The sequence below is a fragment of the Artemia sp. Qi Xiang Cuo genome, chromosome 7, assembly GCF_049724085.1.
Source record: "Artemia sp. Qi Xiang Cuo chromosome 7, ASM4972408v1, whole genome shotgun sequence".
NCBI lineage: Eukaryota > Metazoa > Arthropoda > Branchiopoda > Anostraca > Artemiidae > Artemia > Artemia sp. Qi Xiang Cuo.
This window is the reverse complement of record NC_142800.1, coordinates 77,076,635-77,093,192: the sequence shown is the minus strand read 5'-3', so window position 1 is coordinate 77,093,192 and position 16,558 is coordinate 77,076,635. Positions and strand designations below refer to the sequence as shown.

Below are 16,558 nucleotides of genomic sequence, written 5' to 3'. Positions count from 1 at the left end.
CTTTTGGTCACTATGGACTGTGCATTGCCCTTTACTAGGCCGGAGCGACTGCTGCAACGATGATTAATATTTCTGTTACTATGGGGTATAGTTCGTTCTTTACTATAGCGTTATTCATCACCATGTATATGAAAATGCAGTTTTTCGTAAAAAATTGATTTTATTCTAAAAATTATCTTTTCAAAAGCGACGATATATAGCAATTTTCATTAAAATGAAACCATTAAACGGCTCTCGATGATATTCCAGTGTCCCGCTAGATGCGGAACAAAAACGGAAAAAAATTTGCTTTCGACAAAGAATTTCGTGGTTTCAGCCACTTTTTATTTCAGGCCTATGGATTTACCTTGTTGTTCAAACCAAGGAACTGTAAGTTTCCTCTGTAGGGTTTTCTATTTAATCGTGCTGATAGACTGTGATTAGTGACGACCCAGAACCCATATGATATTTCAGGCTATGCCTGGTTTCCCCATAAGCTACGCATGAGAATCATTGGGTTATGTTACCACGATTATATTCCATAAGTCTCAAAGATTCCCCTTTTTTCAAAATCTAAAACTTTATGTAAAGGGTTATACATCCAGTGGCTTCGATTTGTTTGACAGAGATATTGAATGGTAATGGACCCTGAGGCAAGCGGATGATATGACAGTGGAACCTACAGCCATGCTGTAGTTCTAGCGGAAACTGACCAAAGAAGGAAAACGGGAAGATATTAAAATTTGGTGATTTTGAAGTTGATCTTGTGTATTTTACATTGTGTGTTTCGATGTTTTACGTTCTGACCAACATGGCAAGGTGGTGACCATTTCTTGGTTCTTTAATTCGTCACAGCTGTCTTAGCAACTAGAGTCTCGCTCGCTGTGTTGATGTGGTTACCCGCTTTGCCTTCCCACTCAAACACCCACCCAGCTCATCTCCAAGCTGACCTAACTGCAAACGGCTGGAAACGCACCAGAGGAAGAGCACGAATAAGGTAGGCGGAAGTCATCCGCGGTCCACTCACTTCCTAAAGCAACGACTCAAATGAAGCTCTCGCCATCACTCAGGAAAGACCACTTCAAAGACGACTAGCTGTGCTGTCGTCATGTTTCCTCTATAGCCTACTGCGACGCTGTTAAATAAGAGCTTTAAGGACAGAAAGAAATTTCTCTTTCTCTCTTGTTTAATTTTTTTTTTCAGTTTCCTTCTTAGGTCTCAGTCTAAATAAGTAGCAGAGGTTTCATGCAACATTTTGTATAAGCGCGAATATGGTGGTTATACATTACAAAAATCTGTGATTTTTTTTTTTATAGAAAAACATTGTTTCTTTATTTCAATTTTGGTTATTTCGTAATTACCTTAGTTTTAGCACTAATTTTGAGTTAACGTAGGTAGCTTTTGAAAACTGAAATTTATAGCATTATTTCTACAGCATATTAAATAAGTTGTTAGACTGTGAGAACATGTTAAGATTAAGTTATTAGAAACAGATTTAAGTAAGTTAACAAAACGACAGCTAAAGAAAACAGAAAAATTTTGTCAGATATTTAATGATAAAAGTTAACAAAACGTGAGATTCAAAATGGATCTAGCGAAAATTTTCAACTAGAACTCCCATGTGGGTAACCATTTTAATCCATGAAGTGTACTGTTTGGATCTGTAGATGGCAACGAGCTGAAACCATATACCAAAGGCGAAAATATATAGAAACTAGAAGAAAAAAAAATTAATAGCAGTTGTAGTCACCTAGCAATATTGGTTGTTTTCTTTAGGATCGGTTCCATGTATTGCATTTTCATACCTGCTTATAGCGATTCAGAGATATATTTTTTCTTAAGTATATCAGATTTTTTAATAGCAAACCTGCATCCAAAAAGAGTATTGGATGGGTAAAATGTTAAAGTTCTTGCACGCTCTTCAGTTTGTTAACTTCATAGAGGATCCTTTAGCTTTCGAACTGCTGAAAATCCTCCAAATTCATCCCCACCCCCCATACCCAGTGTATTAGCATCTTATAAATAGATGTTACCAAATGATGCTACTGGCAAAAATATCCAGAGTGCTGTAAAACCAAACTAAAAACTCGTTTCTTCTTTTTTTTTAAGCATAGACAAATACATTAGAGAGCTTTCTAAACAACTAAAGCTTTTTTCTCTCGAAAACCCCAACATACAAAACTGACTGTATATTAAAATTCAGAGCAAGAGACTGCTAGAAAACACTTTTAGGCCACAAGCGGTATTTGATATTGCAATCCACTCCCCGAATATAGCCCCGCCTTTGGCTTTTAAGCATCTGCGTTTAATAGAAGTTTAAAATTTTTAGAAGAAGAATCTAAACAGCCTTGGAAGACAACATCCTATAACAGAAGTCAATCTGTCAGTCCTTCAAAAAGTAGTTTTGACCAAATTTAAAATACTCTATCAACAGTTACCAGGTAGAAGAAATTGACGAGTTACTAAGTTGTCTATGGCTGAACATCCGGCTTAGAAGTCAGTTGGATATTCCTGTAAGGTGTGATTCTAGAGGACAAATGATTATTTATATTAAATCTAAGCCGTACACGTCGTGAAGATTATTGATCTGCAGTTGTTATTGTCAACTTCCCTTTTTTTTGCAAATTGAGACCAATATGTATACCTGACGGCAAGGACTTGAGGATACAGCTGATGTCTCAGGTACTTGAAGTAGTTATGTGCAAATTTACACAGTTCAGAGTTATTTTCTTCGGGTCTTTAGTTTTGAATTCTAACTGGGTTATGGGATTCAGTTCTTAATTCTAAGAAAATAGCCGGTGTTTCAAGTCGTTGTAATAACTATTTGATAGTTTTGACTTCGGGTTTTTGTAGATGGCCGCTGTAAATTTGTTTGTATTTTTTTATGTTAAATAAATTAATTTGAAATAAAAAAAAAAAATTGAAATTAATTTGCTTGCTGTAGCGTCCTTTAAATCACCAGTTTTGAAATTTAAATAAATTTTGAAATATAGTTCTCTATTCTGAGAAAATAGTCATATCCCGAGTGCTTGAGATAATGTTTGTCAATATGTAACTGACCATTATTTTACAGTCAATTACAAGAAATTTTTTCGAAGCGCTCTAAAAATATGTTTCATATATTTTGTTAAAGAAAGAAAAACGAGCAAAAATAGGGTTTTTAAAGGCCAAATGAAAATACTGAGAAAACACAACAAAGCGAATATTTCGAGAGGACAAACGCCTCTCTGCTTCAGCGCGAAACGAAATAATGTATCCAAGGAAAGTGCCGAAGAAAAAAACAACAAAAAAACAAAAGCGGAAAGTCAATGTGAAAAGAACAGATACTCGCTAGTATCCGTCGATGGCAGTTCATAATTTTTTTGGATTTTGTGCAAATCGCGGATATTGGCAAATAGCTCGCTTTTATGGTTGTTAGGTATTTGGTTTTAATTCTTATAATTTTTGTCTTTTATTGAATTTTATTCATCTTTTAAGTTTTTGGTTTTTTCTTTGGTTTTTTGTTTGTTTTCACATTGACTTTCCGCGTTTGTTTTTTGTTGTTTTTTTCTTCGGTTCTTTCCTTGGATACATTATTTCGTTTCGCGCTGATGAAAAGAGGCGTTCGACCTCTCGAAATATTTGCTTTGTTGTGTTTTTTTCAGTATTGTTGTATTTGTTTTTTGTTATGCTTTGTTGTGTTTTTTCATTGTTATGATACCCATAATATACCCATAAGAATTCTTCTTATGAGTATAAAGTATTGACAAGTCAGTGTATTTCAAAACAGGCTTTAAAAAAATAAAGAAAATATACAGGAAAAACAAAGGAACTATATAGGAAATATAAAGGAAAGAAATTGTCGATTTAGTCTGTATCTTTCAAAAACAGGCTTTAAAAAAAATAAGAAAATGTTAGTAATGTACGACATTTTGCCTTACAATTTACCTTATATGAAGAAGACGTCGTAAATAGAGAGCAAATAAATAGTAATTTAATTTTATTAATTCGATTAACATAATGTTGTGTATTAATTTCCATTTTTGAATTTTTATTTTTAAGATATAAATCTTTCAAATTAAAAGCTAAAGCAGAAATTAAATAAAATCTCCAAAGAACGATTATTTCATAAACAATTTTGCTAAATTTTAAGTTTGATATTTCAATCTTTTAAATATAATAATTAATTTTTCAACATTAACATTAGTAATAATTTCTTACCTGTAAACAAGCAACCCCAGAACGGACATAAATAGTATTTGATAAGCAGATGACATAAGACGCCTTCGTGGGACCAATTCAGGTATTGTTTCCATAAGGTAGTCCAAAATCACACCAGACAGCATTGATGCAAACAGAAGGGCCGGGAAGTAATGATGAAAATAAAGTATACGACCCATTGACCAAAATGGCACGTAATGTAAAAGCCACCCAACAAAAAGCCAACCACAGGCGTGATATACTCGATTTTGCAGCACTGAAAGGGGGAATTCTAATCATATATATGTTCAGAAATAAATTATTATGCATCTGTATAAAAAAGCATTGTGTTATAAACATAAACATATATGCATAGTGCGTAGAAAGAGAAACAGGAGGGAGAGATTATATATATATATATATATATATATATATATATATATATATATATATATATATATATATATATATATATATATATATATATATATATATATATATATATATATATATATATATATATATATATATATATATATATATATATATATATATATATATATATATATATATATATATATATATATATATGTATGTATATATATGTATATGTATATGTATATGTATATATATATATATATATATATGTATATATATGTATATATATATATATATATATATATATATATATATATATATATATATATATATATATATATATATATATATATATATATATATATATATATATATATATATATATTCAGAAATAAATTATTATGCATCTGTATAAAAAAGCATTGTGTTATAAACATAAACATATATGCAGTGTATAGAAAGAGAAACAGGGAGGGAGATATATATATATATATATATATATATATATATATATATATATATATATATATATATATATATATATATATATATATATATATATATATATATATATTCAGAAATAAATTATTATACATCTGTATATAAAAACATTTATGCATGTTTTTATGGTTTTTGTCACTGAGAATGAAAAAACAGGATTTTTCTCACTTTGATGTATTTTCACCGTTTATTGATTCTAATGGGGTCAATGACACCTCTTTTAAGGTCGATTTATTTGTTGTTTCCAAGTGTATTGTCTCCGGGGCGAAGTTTGCACATGCGCATTAACGGTGGGGAAGAGATATATTCATCTAGGACAAGGGGGAAATGGATTTCCGAGAAATTGATTGCGTAATCGACTAGGACAAGTGAATTTCTGAGAAATTGATTGCGTAATTGAAGGGGAGCTAAATTTCTGAGAAAATGATTGCGTAATCGAAGGGGAACTAAATTTCTGAGAAATTGATTACATAATCGGTGGGGAGAATGTATTGATCTGACAACAGGAAACATGATCACGTGTCCCGTTCTAAGCCAATCAGGGAGCCGGTTACATAAGATGTCTTTCTCTAAGCCAATCAGGGAGCCAGTTACATATGGTTTCCCATTACATCACAATTCGCCCTTGAGATTTCGTATATAACGGACATGCGTTGTGATTAAACTTTCAGAAAGTTCTGTGACACTATGGATATAACATTGGATATTATTTATTTGGATACTCTGGATACATCGATTAACAATGTGAGTTCTGTTTAGTAAATTTTCATAGTTTATTTTCAAATAAAATCATTTTACATAGTCCCCCTCCAGTAAATTCAAATTCAGGTACCCCCCCCCCAATACAAACTCAACTATATATTGTTTATACTTGCTAGAAAGCTTAAAATATGTTCTTTTTTACCACGTAAACCTAACCTCCCCCCTCCACATCCCTCTCAGTTTATAGCTTTAATTCTTATAATAGAAATAACTATGTTTTTGAGCTTCTCTTTTAAAAGCCAGCTTTATGTCTATCCCGAAGCTATTAAGCCACTCTGGTTTGACTTAAGCATTTCTGCAGATTAAAATAGCTGATAATTAGCTGTCATCCTTTTAAAGTACATCCAGCCTCTCAATCTTTACGTTAGCGGCTTAACCAAGAGGTTTCAAAGAAAAAAGGATACTTTTGATCAAATTGACATGATAGCTTCTTTATCACGAATTTAACTATTGATTTACTGACAATACAGAGGCGCTTTCTTCTGTAAAAAGAGGGGGGATTGTACAGAAGGGGATGGCTGTTAATTACTTGTAATATTAATTTTCCACTTTCAGTAATAAGTGTTTATATGGGGGGGGGGGTTAGGGTTGCAATGCCTCGCTTCTAACACCTTTATTGTAAAGGGAAAACAAAGTGTTTCTTAAAGTGAAAAGTAAGAAGGTCGGGATTTCTAAGAAAAAGAATACATAACATTATTATGCGTAAATTGAATAGCATTTGATTTCTGAGTCTAGTATATTTCTCGCAATTTTTACTTTTTGCTTTACTGAAAATGGGGGGAGGGGGCTTCTTTGTGATAAATGCTTTCTAGACAAAATTATGGCTATGGGGGTGGGGGTACTAATTTTTCTTCTGTAAAAAAAGGGAAAAAATATTTCAATACTAAATTTTTTCTTTTTTTAAGGCCAATTTTGATGGATTTGCGCCTCCACCTGAAAAGAGAGCAAGAGGTAATAATAAAACCCCTGAGAAGGCAACAGTTGCGCGGTATGGCCACTGGCTCAGGTCCTCCAAGCAATTAATACCTGCCCAAGTCCAATCCAATCAGGAACCCATGCAGCCTGCCCGTGACATCGTTGGCTCAACAACACAAGTCTGTACTGTCACTGGCTCCACTATACAAGTCGCAACCCAGTCTGCGCAGGAACTTAGCGTCAACGACCCGTCCGCCCCTCATCAGAGTTTACCCGGTCCATCTGACACTCAACTACAGCCGAAATATAAAATGTAAGCATTTTCTACCTGGTTATAGAAATATCTAAACAAACCCAATTTTTCATCACTGTAAAAGTGTGTCAGAGATATTAAAATGTTATTTTCTCTATAATCACCCACCCCATCTTTTAAATTTCTCTGCTCCCCCCTCCCTCAGAGATATCTAAATATAATGTAATTTTTTACCTGTCAAAGAAACCGCTCTTTTTTTAATCTTTCCTATTTTCTCTGTCCCACTGTAGGCATCTTCGCTATTTTTCAACCTCATAATAATATTTTTAGCTCATTTCTAATTTACTGTTAGAGAGTTTTTTTTATCTCAAAATTCAATTTTTCGCTAGAATATTATAGTTTTAAGGGGCCTTCCAAGAATCGATTCATTTCATCACAGTAAAAGCGTGTCAGAGATATTAAAAGACATTGTTCTCCCTTTTAAATCAGATTAATTATTGTATATATTCAGGTTGCTGAAATCTCATAGTGAAGCCAAAAAAGTTACTACATTCCGATCATAATTTCCTCATAGCAAAATCTTTGCGTTATAAACTGTATGGCCAGAAAGAGATAGGCTATCAATTAAAGACCTGGTTTTTTTTCCAAAGCAGATAGAGTATTAATATGAATTATTTTTCGAGGAGTTGTTTGAACAAAATCAAAACCTTCTGTCATCTTTTAGATTGTATTAAGTTGGAACTTTCAGAATATATATAGAGTAGGGAACTAAATGCTACTGCTAAGCGTGTTTTTAAAAAATAATCCAATTTTAAATATAGGGTGATTTAGACACTTTGAAAATAAGCTATTTTCTTTTATAGATTTTATTGGTTCCATATTCGCCATCTCCCCCCTGTTCGTCAGTTGGAGAAGAAGACGCGCCTGTGGATCTCTACAACAATTCACATATCAATGTTAATTCACTTGAAATACCGTTTAATACTAATGATTTTTTAACTGATTATTTTAATGTTGATTATAGCGCTGTTGAGCAGGGGGAATTGAGTCCAAACACATTAGAAATTTTGGAGGATTTTGCCAATGAATTAGCAGGGAACCCTCCCCCCGCTGATTACATTTCCCCACTTCAAACAACTGAAGTTGCTTCCCATAGCCCTATTGTTGAAAAATGTGGGGGAGGGGGTGGTGAGAATATACACGAGGGGGAGGGGGAGGGTAATATCCAATTTACATCATTCCCTGACTTCCAGCTCTCAAACTCAATTTTAAATACGATAGTTGTTTACACTGCAACTTTTGGAGACCCTTTTAATTCGCTTTTGGGTGGTAATTTTGTGTTTGACCCTGTGGAAATTGTTCATGAATATGTAGATAGAATTCGTGCACTGCTAGAAAACCAAATTCAGTTGTGGGGAGGAGGTAGGGATTCAATTAAGGTTTCAATTGTTTTAAAGGTGTTTTATTTAAATGAGGGGAAAAATGAGGTTTATCATCATTATGTACACACCGAGATGTGACTGGTCTATCCCAATTTAGAGAATTTTGAGGGTGTTTTTTTCCGATTGGATAGGTCATATTATTATACATCTCGAGAATTCTAGCAAAAACGAGAGCGGGTCTGTCGTTTCATATGTTGAAAATTAAAGCGCTAAAATCTGTAAATTTAAAAAAGATTCTATTTTAAGAGGGGGCATAGGGACAAAGATACAGTTTTAAAATATACTCACGATTTAGAAGGTTGTCAAGGTGTCCAGCGAATCTGTTTTGAAACAGGTCAAAAATGCTTCAAGTACGCTTTCCTCATGTCAGCTTTCCGACCTTTGAAAGATGATGCCTCAAAGAAAAATTTAGACGATTGGGCTGTACATGGTAAGAAGGGGTCCGATTCTCCCATTGTAGATTTCACTTGTTTAGAAGGAAAATACCCAGTAACGCTTAGATCTATTGTTATTTTTGAAAGAGTCAATGCCTATTTATATATCGACGTTACTGTGATTTAGTATGAAGATTAATTCGAGTATTGGGATTATTCAAAATAGGAGCGGGTGGTGTTCCCTCTCAGGGGTCCTTTGATTGAATTGGTGAAGCACTGGGTATGGCTGTTATACACACCACCTAGTGACCCCAATGCAATTGGCCATTTCAATCCAATTACAGACATTAGTAGAGTTCTGGGAGGGGTAGGCATCTAGGGGCACGTTTCTACTGTGCAACATGCCTGTCACAAGTCCGTAGCGATTTAAAACTACAGGATCATATGAAGCATTGTAGACGGCATGGCTACCAGTCAGTGGAAACAGTTTCAGGGGATAGGGCCATTTTACGCTTTAAAAACTTTCAAAACACCCTCCTCCAGAGCAATTAAATCTCGTTAGATTGTGAAGCGAAGTTAGTGGAAGTGAACGATCTTCGATTTCCAAACCGAATCAAAGAACATCAAGCTATTGCAGTCTCCTACGCCCACGCGCAAAGAGACAGTTCTAACACTATGCAGTTGTTAGAAATAGTTGAAACGTTGGATGAGGGAGAGTATATGGTCAATGCACTGACTAAATTAATTGGCACCGCTAATAGCGATATTTCTCGTTTGAGAAATACGCATTATCCTATGGTGCTGTCTGCAGAGGATCGTCTTGAGATTAAAAATCAAAAAATATGCTGGGTTTGTAAGGGGGAGTTTGAAGAGGGGGATAAGGGGAAAGGGAAAAGAGGGGGGAAGGGGAAAGTCAGAGACCACAATCACTTGTGGAAGGAAAGATCCTCTGGGGGGAGTAATTTTAGAGGGGTAGCCAATCAACCGGGTAACTTAAACGTTAGCATGCAGTTTTTTATTCTAGTTTTTATTCATAATTCAAATTATGATTTAAAATTTATTTTACCGGCACTGGCACGTATGCAGAGGGAGGGAGGGGGAGTAGATAGTCCATGGGTAAATAATTCATTTACCTATAACATCATCCCCAAATTAGCCGAAAAGCTGGTGCTTCTCGAGTTTAAATGGCAGATAGTAAATAACGGGCGTATGTGCTTTCATAATATCAGGTTTGTCGATTAATTTAGTTTTTCCCCCAAAGCATCTATTCAATTGATTTAAGCGCAGAAAAGATAAAATTTTGATTGTTTTATTTTGCTTTAACATCCCTTTCCGGATTTGGAAGCATATGAACTGTTGGCCTTTAAAAGTGTATATGCATACGACTATTACTGTTCTGGCATTCGGTTAAGCGAGGTGAAACAACCTCCAATTGAATCTTTCTATAATTCACTCACCAACAGTGAATGCACAGCCGAGGAATATGAATTTGCCAAGAAGGTGTGGTCGAAGGGGAATTGTGAAAATGGGTGGGATTATTGTAGACTGTACTTGACCACTGACGTTTTAACTCTGTTAGATATTGTCTGTAAGAACACAGACCAAATCTATTCAGAGTTTGGACTAGATATAGGCTATTATTTTTCCACGTCACTTTTTGTGATGGACATGATTTGAAAAATTAGTAGGGAAGAAATAGGCTTGATAACTGATGTGGATCAACACTTTTTTGCAGAAAGATCAATGAGGAGTGGGTATGTTTTTCATGGGGATCGTGTCTTGACAACCGATCCAAGCGGACAAAACAGTACTGGTGTAAAGTCAAATGCAGTTTTCTTGGGCATGAACTTATTGTACCCCTTGACAATGTCTGAATAATCTTTGCCATGTCGGAACTATAAATGGCTCGAGAATACTCGTTAGTATCACGACATTACCACCGTCGATGACAAAGGGCCACAAGGATGGTTCTTCGAAAATGACGGGCCAATACCATTGGTACTTCATGATTCAGTCAGAGATTTTGTTTTTGCCTGTATCGATTGACCAGTGACCAGGGACTCACTGAGCCCCTACAATCGATCATTGGTTGAGGATATGGGGATGCACTGGACCCCCTCTAAGCAAAAACTGATTGCAGATCTGGACCCTAAAGAGAATATCGTTGTTCATCATGTGCTTTTGCACTGGAGGGTGAACAATGGTTTCAAGATCACCAAAATACATAGGGTCCCGCAATTCAGTCAAAACCATACTTAAAGACGTTTATCGACACTTTTGTGGATACATGCTCTCGGGCAAACACCAAAGTAGAGAAGGAAATGTACAAACTCATTCTAAATTCAGCGTTTGGCAAAATGTATAAAGCGTACGGAACAGATGTCGTTGCGACGTCGTGACTGACCCTCAAGAGTGTGCACAAATTATTGCCGACCCCAATTTTACAACGTTCACGAGCATAGAGGCTGGCACGGTTCTTCTACACATAAAAAAGAGAAATGTGGTACTGAACAAGAGTATAGCAAGAGGTAATTCAGTACTGGAAATTTTCAAAAAGATCATGTTTTCGTCTTTTAACAATGTGTGCAAGGTGAAAAGGTCAAGTGCGGGGGAGGTTGTAGTTTACAATGGGGATACAAATTATCTACTGCTGAAGCTAAAACCGAGGATTTATTGGGGTATTTAGAAAAAAGGGAACATCAGCTCGCGGGTGGATTTAACCAATTGGAATCCGTCCCTCTACCTCGAGTTGGAGAAACGTCAAGCCCCCAACTAACTATTAATGTTAAAATCAAATGGTGAGTCATTTAATATCAAGTAGGCCGGTCCCACGTTCTAAAGTTTATTACATATAAACACCTGATAGGGATGCAACGAAGGCGTGAAGAGGGGTGCCTATCAATTTTGTAAAGAGCAATTTCAACATGAGTGTCTACAGAGACTGTGTAGAATGTAGCCTAGTGCCAAGAGCACAAGTGCTTGCAATTCGCTCTCTACAGTATAGAAATTATACTGTAAGAGTGTAAAAGAATGCAATGATCATGTATTTCCGACAAAGTCTATGTGCTCGAGAATGGTGTAAGTGTACTACCCCATGGCCACTACCGTATTTCAGACCGGGTTGAATGCATAGACTATCGCAATCAACTTGGTCTGGATAAATTAACCTGAGTTTGACTCTAACTCAGCCCTAACTCAAACCGAACCTGTAGCAGCAGCAGTGACGGCGACTATTGTATACAGTGTTGTCCCCAGCGCCCCGGGGGGGGGGTACCCGCGGCGGGCTTTCGGCCCGCGGCTCCCGGGGGGTGTGGGGTACCGCCCGCGGTCGGTCTTCGGCCCCGCGGCACCCGGGGGGGGGGGGGGCCCTTTAAATTCATAATGTTCAACCGTGCTATTTTTAAAGTTCATGTTCCATGTGTTTTTTCAAGTGCTATTGTCCAAAAGTGTTTTTTTATGATAATAGGTGTTAGTGTTGCACAAATAGTGTTATTATTGATGGACAAAAAGTGTTTTTTTTTGTCGATAATGTTTGAACAAATAGTTTTTGTTCTTGTTGAACAAGTGTTTTTTTTATGTTGTTCAAGTTGAACAAATAGAGTTTTCATGTCGAGTAAATGAATGAAATATTGTTTTTGTTGTTAACGTATTAGATAGATCTATGGGAAAATTATTACTACTACTTATTCATTGGATAAGCATGGTTAACGGTTAGTTGTAGTCCGACTGTTGTCAACAGCAGCAGCATGTATCAATTTAAAACACCATTCAGATCGTTTCAGTTCGGTTCATCAATGTCTGGGAAAACGACGCTTCTAACTAAAATAATTCAAAGTCGTAATAAAATGTTTTTGGAAAAACCAAAGAAAATTTATTATTGCAATAGTATTTGGCAGGAGTCCTACGATCAAATAAAAGCTATTGCCACACCAATACTAATACAATTCATACGGGGACTTGATGTTTTCTATAGTATTGAACCAAACTCATGGATGATTATTGATGATTGGCTAAATCCATTGAAAAATTCTCACAGAAAATATAACTGATGTTCACCATTCGCTATCATCATGAACAGATTTCCATAAGCATGGTTCTACACAATCCCTTTCATCAGGGGAAATGTAAGAGAATCCTTGCTTTGAATTGCACCACCTATATTATCTATCGAGTTGTTCGTGATTCTAGCTCGCTAATAACTCTCAATAAGCAAATATATCAAGGCGCCCCCAAATTTCTGCTGTCAGCGTACACTCAGGCGACAAATGAGCCCTACGGCTACGTTTTGCTAGATCTTAATCAGAGCACCCCCGAGGATCTAAGTGTAGTCACCGACATTTTCATCAATGAAGTTACCGTAAATTTTTCAGTGAACAGTATAAAAGGCGCTGAAATGCAATCATTATATGGAAACAACATCATAAACATTGGCATTTATATTTCGTGTTAGGCACTTGCGAACTAATACTCAGGAAGGCTTTGTTCAAACATAGCTCTAATAATTATTTCATAGATCTATTATCTGAACTTTATTTAACTTTAACTAAAGACAATGTGCGTCTATCAAAAGGTATTAGACAACAGACAAAGCAACATCGTTCCACTGTACGCGCCTTGGCATGCAAAAACAAGGGAAAATTTTTTAAAAGAAAACGTCTCCTTCAAGCGGGCGGTAGCTTTTTTACACTTTTACTGCCAATAATTGCAGGACTTGTAAACAGTTTTCTCTAGAGAATGGCTAAGCCATATAATTGACGCCATTTGAACTTGTCCTCTCGCCCGTCGAACATTTTGAAGACAATCTAAGCAAATTCACTAATGATGAGAATATTGCCGATGACAAAAAACTGCTTTTACTACAAGCTGCATTGTGACGTGTGGTCAAACATAGACTTTATCGTTAAAGACCCGCTATTACTGTAAAAGATCCCTCCAAACAGAAAACATCTCCTCAAGAGTCTGTGCAATCAAAGGAGAAGGAATTGAATTCTATAGTGACAACAATTGGAAGCCTATTACCAGTGACCTATCGAGAAAAGAGTAAAAGAGTATTATCGTATCTCATGTTGGAAACTGGTGGTGACCATCAAGTTCAAGTCGATAGCACAGGGAAACGAATTATAATTAATTGAAAAAGTTTTAATCTAGTTTATTTAATTGGTGATATTGTGACGAATCGTAAAGGACATTTATCATTTGACAATAATCTATACGCTTTTCTAAGTGCATCAAACTATCCCAAAAGCCTTATTGGCAGTAAGTAAATTCTAAAGAAACTAAGAGAATATAGTCCTTCAACAACGCCAACACCAGCACCACCATTTAAAAAAGAAGAAGATTCAATATTAGAAAATACTAGCAGCAGCAGCAGCAATGATTTTATAACACCTGTGGCTGCTAGTCAAAAGCGAAGACGGATTGATTCACCCTCCAGTGTGCAAAAGGGGAGTGGACATTACACTACGTGTTTGCGTTCAAAATGGTTGAAGTTCTGAAGCATGTCTATAAAAATATTGGCGAAGCGGGAAGTCTAAGTTCCCCCAAAACGCTTTCTAAAGTTGCTTCTAACATAGATGGCAGCACATTAAAAAAAACAAAAGAGTATCTACAGAATGAACCAAGTTACACACTGCATCGGAATCGCAGGCTTTGTGGCAAACAATATCAACAAACTAAAGCCTTCTTCCCTCTGCATATAATGCAAACTGATCTTTTATCTTTAGACGCAATTCAACGGCGTCACAATGCACCCTACAAATATATTCTGGTGGCAATCAGTGTCTTTAGTCGCTATGCCTATGCTATTCCATTGTAATCAAAGAGTTCTTGAACTCTAGAAAGTATTCTTGAACAGGATTTCTATAGAAAAATTCAATCGGATCGTGGTAGCGAATCTGTTAATCCCAATGTGCAAAAGGTTCTATTGAAATATAATACCACACTTTATCATAGTCACAGCCCGATAAAGGCTGCATTGGCTGAGCGATTGATTAGAACGATTCGTCTATTAATTTCAAGATATTGTACGCTGAAAAATACATCTGCTTTTATTCATGATTTAGATAAAATCATGCAGATATATAACCATCGACCCCATCGATCTCTGTCCAACTCAAGCCCTCGGTAAGTTCATTGCAGTGAAAATACATTTGATGCTTTTCTAAAGCAATATTCCAGTGAAAAAGACAAAAATGTGAAGAAGAAATTCAATGTTTGTGATACTGTTCGAATTAATAGAACTACCAATATTTTTAAAAAGGGAAATTATTTATGGATCACTAAACTTTTTAAAGTTTCCAAAATCTTAGACACTGAACCCACGACGTATTGGCTGCGAGACACCAAAGATGATGTGATCCTCGGTGGTTCTTATGAATATGAACTGCAGAAAGTTAGAAACAGTAGTGAAATTTATCAAATTGAAAAGATATTAAAGAGTCGTACTCGTAGGGGCAAGAGACAGTTGCTTGTTCGCTGGCTAGGATACAACTCACATACTTTTGATTCTTGGGTCAGTGCTGAAGATATTAACAATGCCCAATGATTTCTATATGACTTCCGTGTCCAATGTTTCTGATCCTTCTTTACAATGACCTGAATACAACAAGTAATTTGTGGACAAAACTCACTTCCACCATCAAATTCGATGGAAAGTATAAAGTGGCTCTTGTCGACTGTATTCTCAAAAATACCTACGACATCCTGAGAAAAGATCGTAAATATGAAATAAAAATTAGACCCTATGATTGGCCACCACCACCCTCAGGTGATCAAGAACAAATTCAAAAGATCAATTGGATGGATTATCCATACATTGAATTACCCTACGAGGAATTCACCTGTATGAATAATTTATGTCGTTCTATTAATAAAAGAATTTCCGCTCGTAAAAAAGGAGCTTTTCATTTCAACTATTCAAAGGAGGAGGGAAAGATTTACATTAGTTCACCTATTGCCAATGAAAAGGTTATTCTCAATGATAATCTAAAGGACGTTCTTGGCTTTAAGCACAATATAATCAACGGTAAAAGTGCCGGAAACACTAATTTCATTTTTGCTTACTACCCGTCTGCCTTCTCCACGGACACATGTATATTTCTCTACGCTTCATTTGTGGAAACATCCCGGGTTGGTAATTCAAATGTTCCCCTCCTACGGGTTCTTGAACGAAAAACCAATCAAGAACATATTCACCACTACAATATAAAGCATCTTCAGTATATTCCCGTAAACACTTCCTATTTGGAACTCTGTCAGTTAAAACTAAGAACTGAAATAGGTGATCCCCTAGCAATATCAAAAGGTTTGGCTGTGATTACATGCCATTTTCGACCCATCGTTCAACAACAACAAGATGTCTAATAGAAAAGTGGTATTCATTTGTCCTGATATTGACTGCTATGTTAATACTCTTGACCCAAGACAACAAGGCAATGAAATGGACTATTACAAAGAGCGTACTACAATGTATGGCTATGGTCTTGGCAGTTGGTTTGCCAAGCTGTTTCGTTCTTCACTACCTCTGGCTAGAAAATATCCTGTACCGGCTGCAACAGATTTTGCATCCTCTACACTATACGATTGGGGCTCTGGCAAAGATTTTACAAAAAGTGCTTCGGAAAATCTTAGGTCCAGTGCGCGAACCATTGGCGAGAGATTAAAACAAAATTGAAAAGGTTTAAAAAGGTCATGAAACAATGCATCACTCATCAGTCTCTACTCAGGTCAGAAATGAAAGACATCACCCCTGTTAAAGAAAAGGAGGAAAAAGTCGA

The 16,558-nt window shown here is 35.9% G+C and overlaps 1 protein-coding gene across 3 annotated transcripts in view; it reads right to left on the bottom strand.

Moving 5' to 3' along the window:
* Positions 1–1,516: 1,516 nt before the first annotated feature.
* tw (Protein O-mannosyl-transferase 2) overlaps positions 1,517–16,558 on the bottom strand; it is a 218,122-nt gene continuing 203,080 nt past the window's right edge. For all 3 annotated transcript variants that reach the window (XM_089092578.1, XM_089092577.1, XM_089092576.1), the window contains 2 exons: positions 4,180–4,435; positions 1,517–1,693 (listed from right to left, as the gene is read on the bottom strand). In XM_089092578.1, coding sequence (XP_088948704.1) covers positions 1,588–1,693; positions 4,180–4,435 — 362 coding nt within the window. In that variant the 3' untranslated portion in view covers positions 1,517–1,587. The remainder of the gene's footprint in view (positions 1,694–4,179; positions 4,436–16,558) is intronic.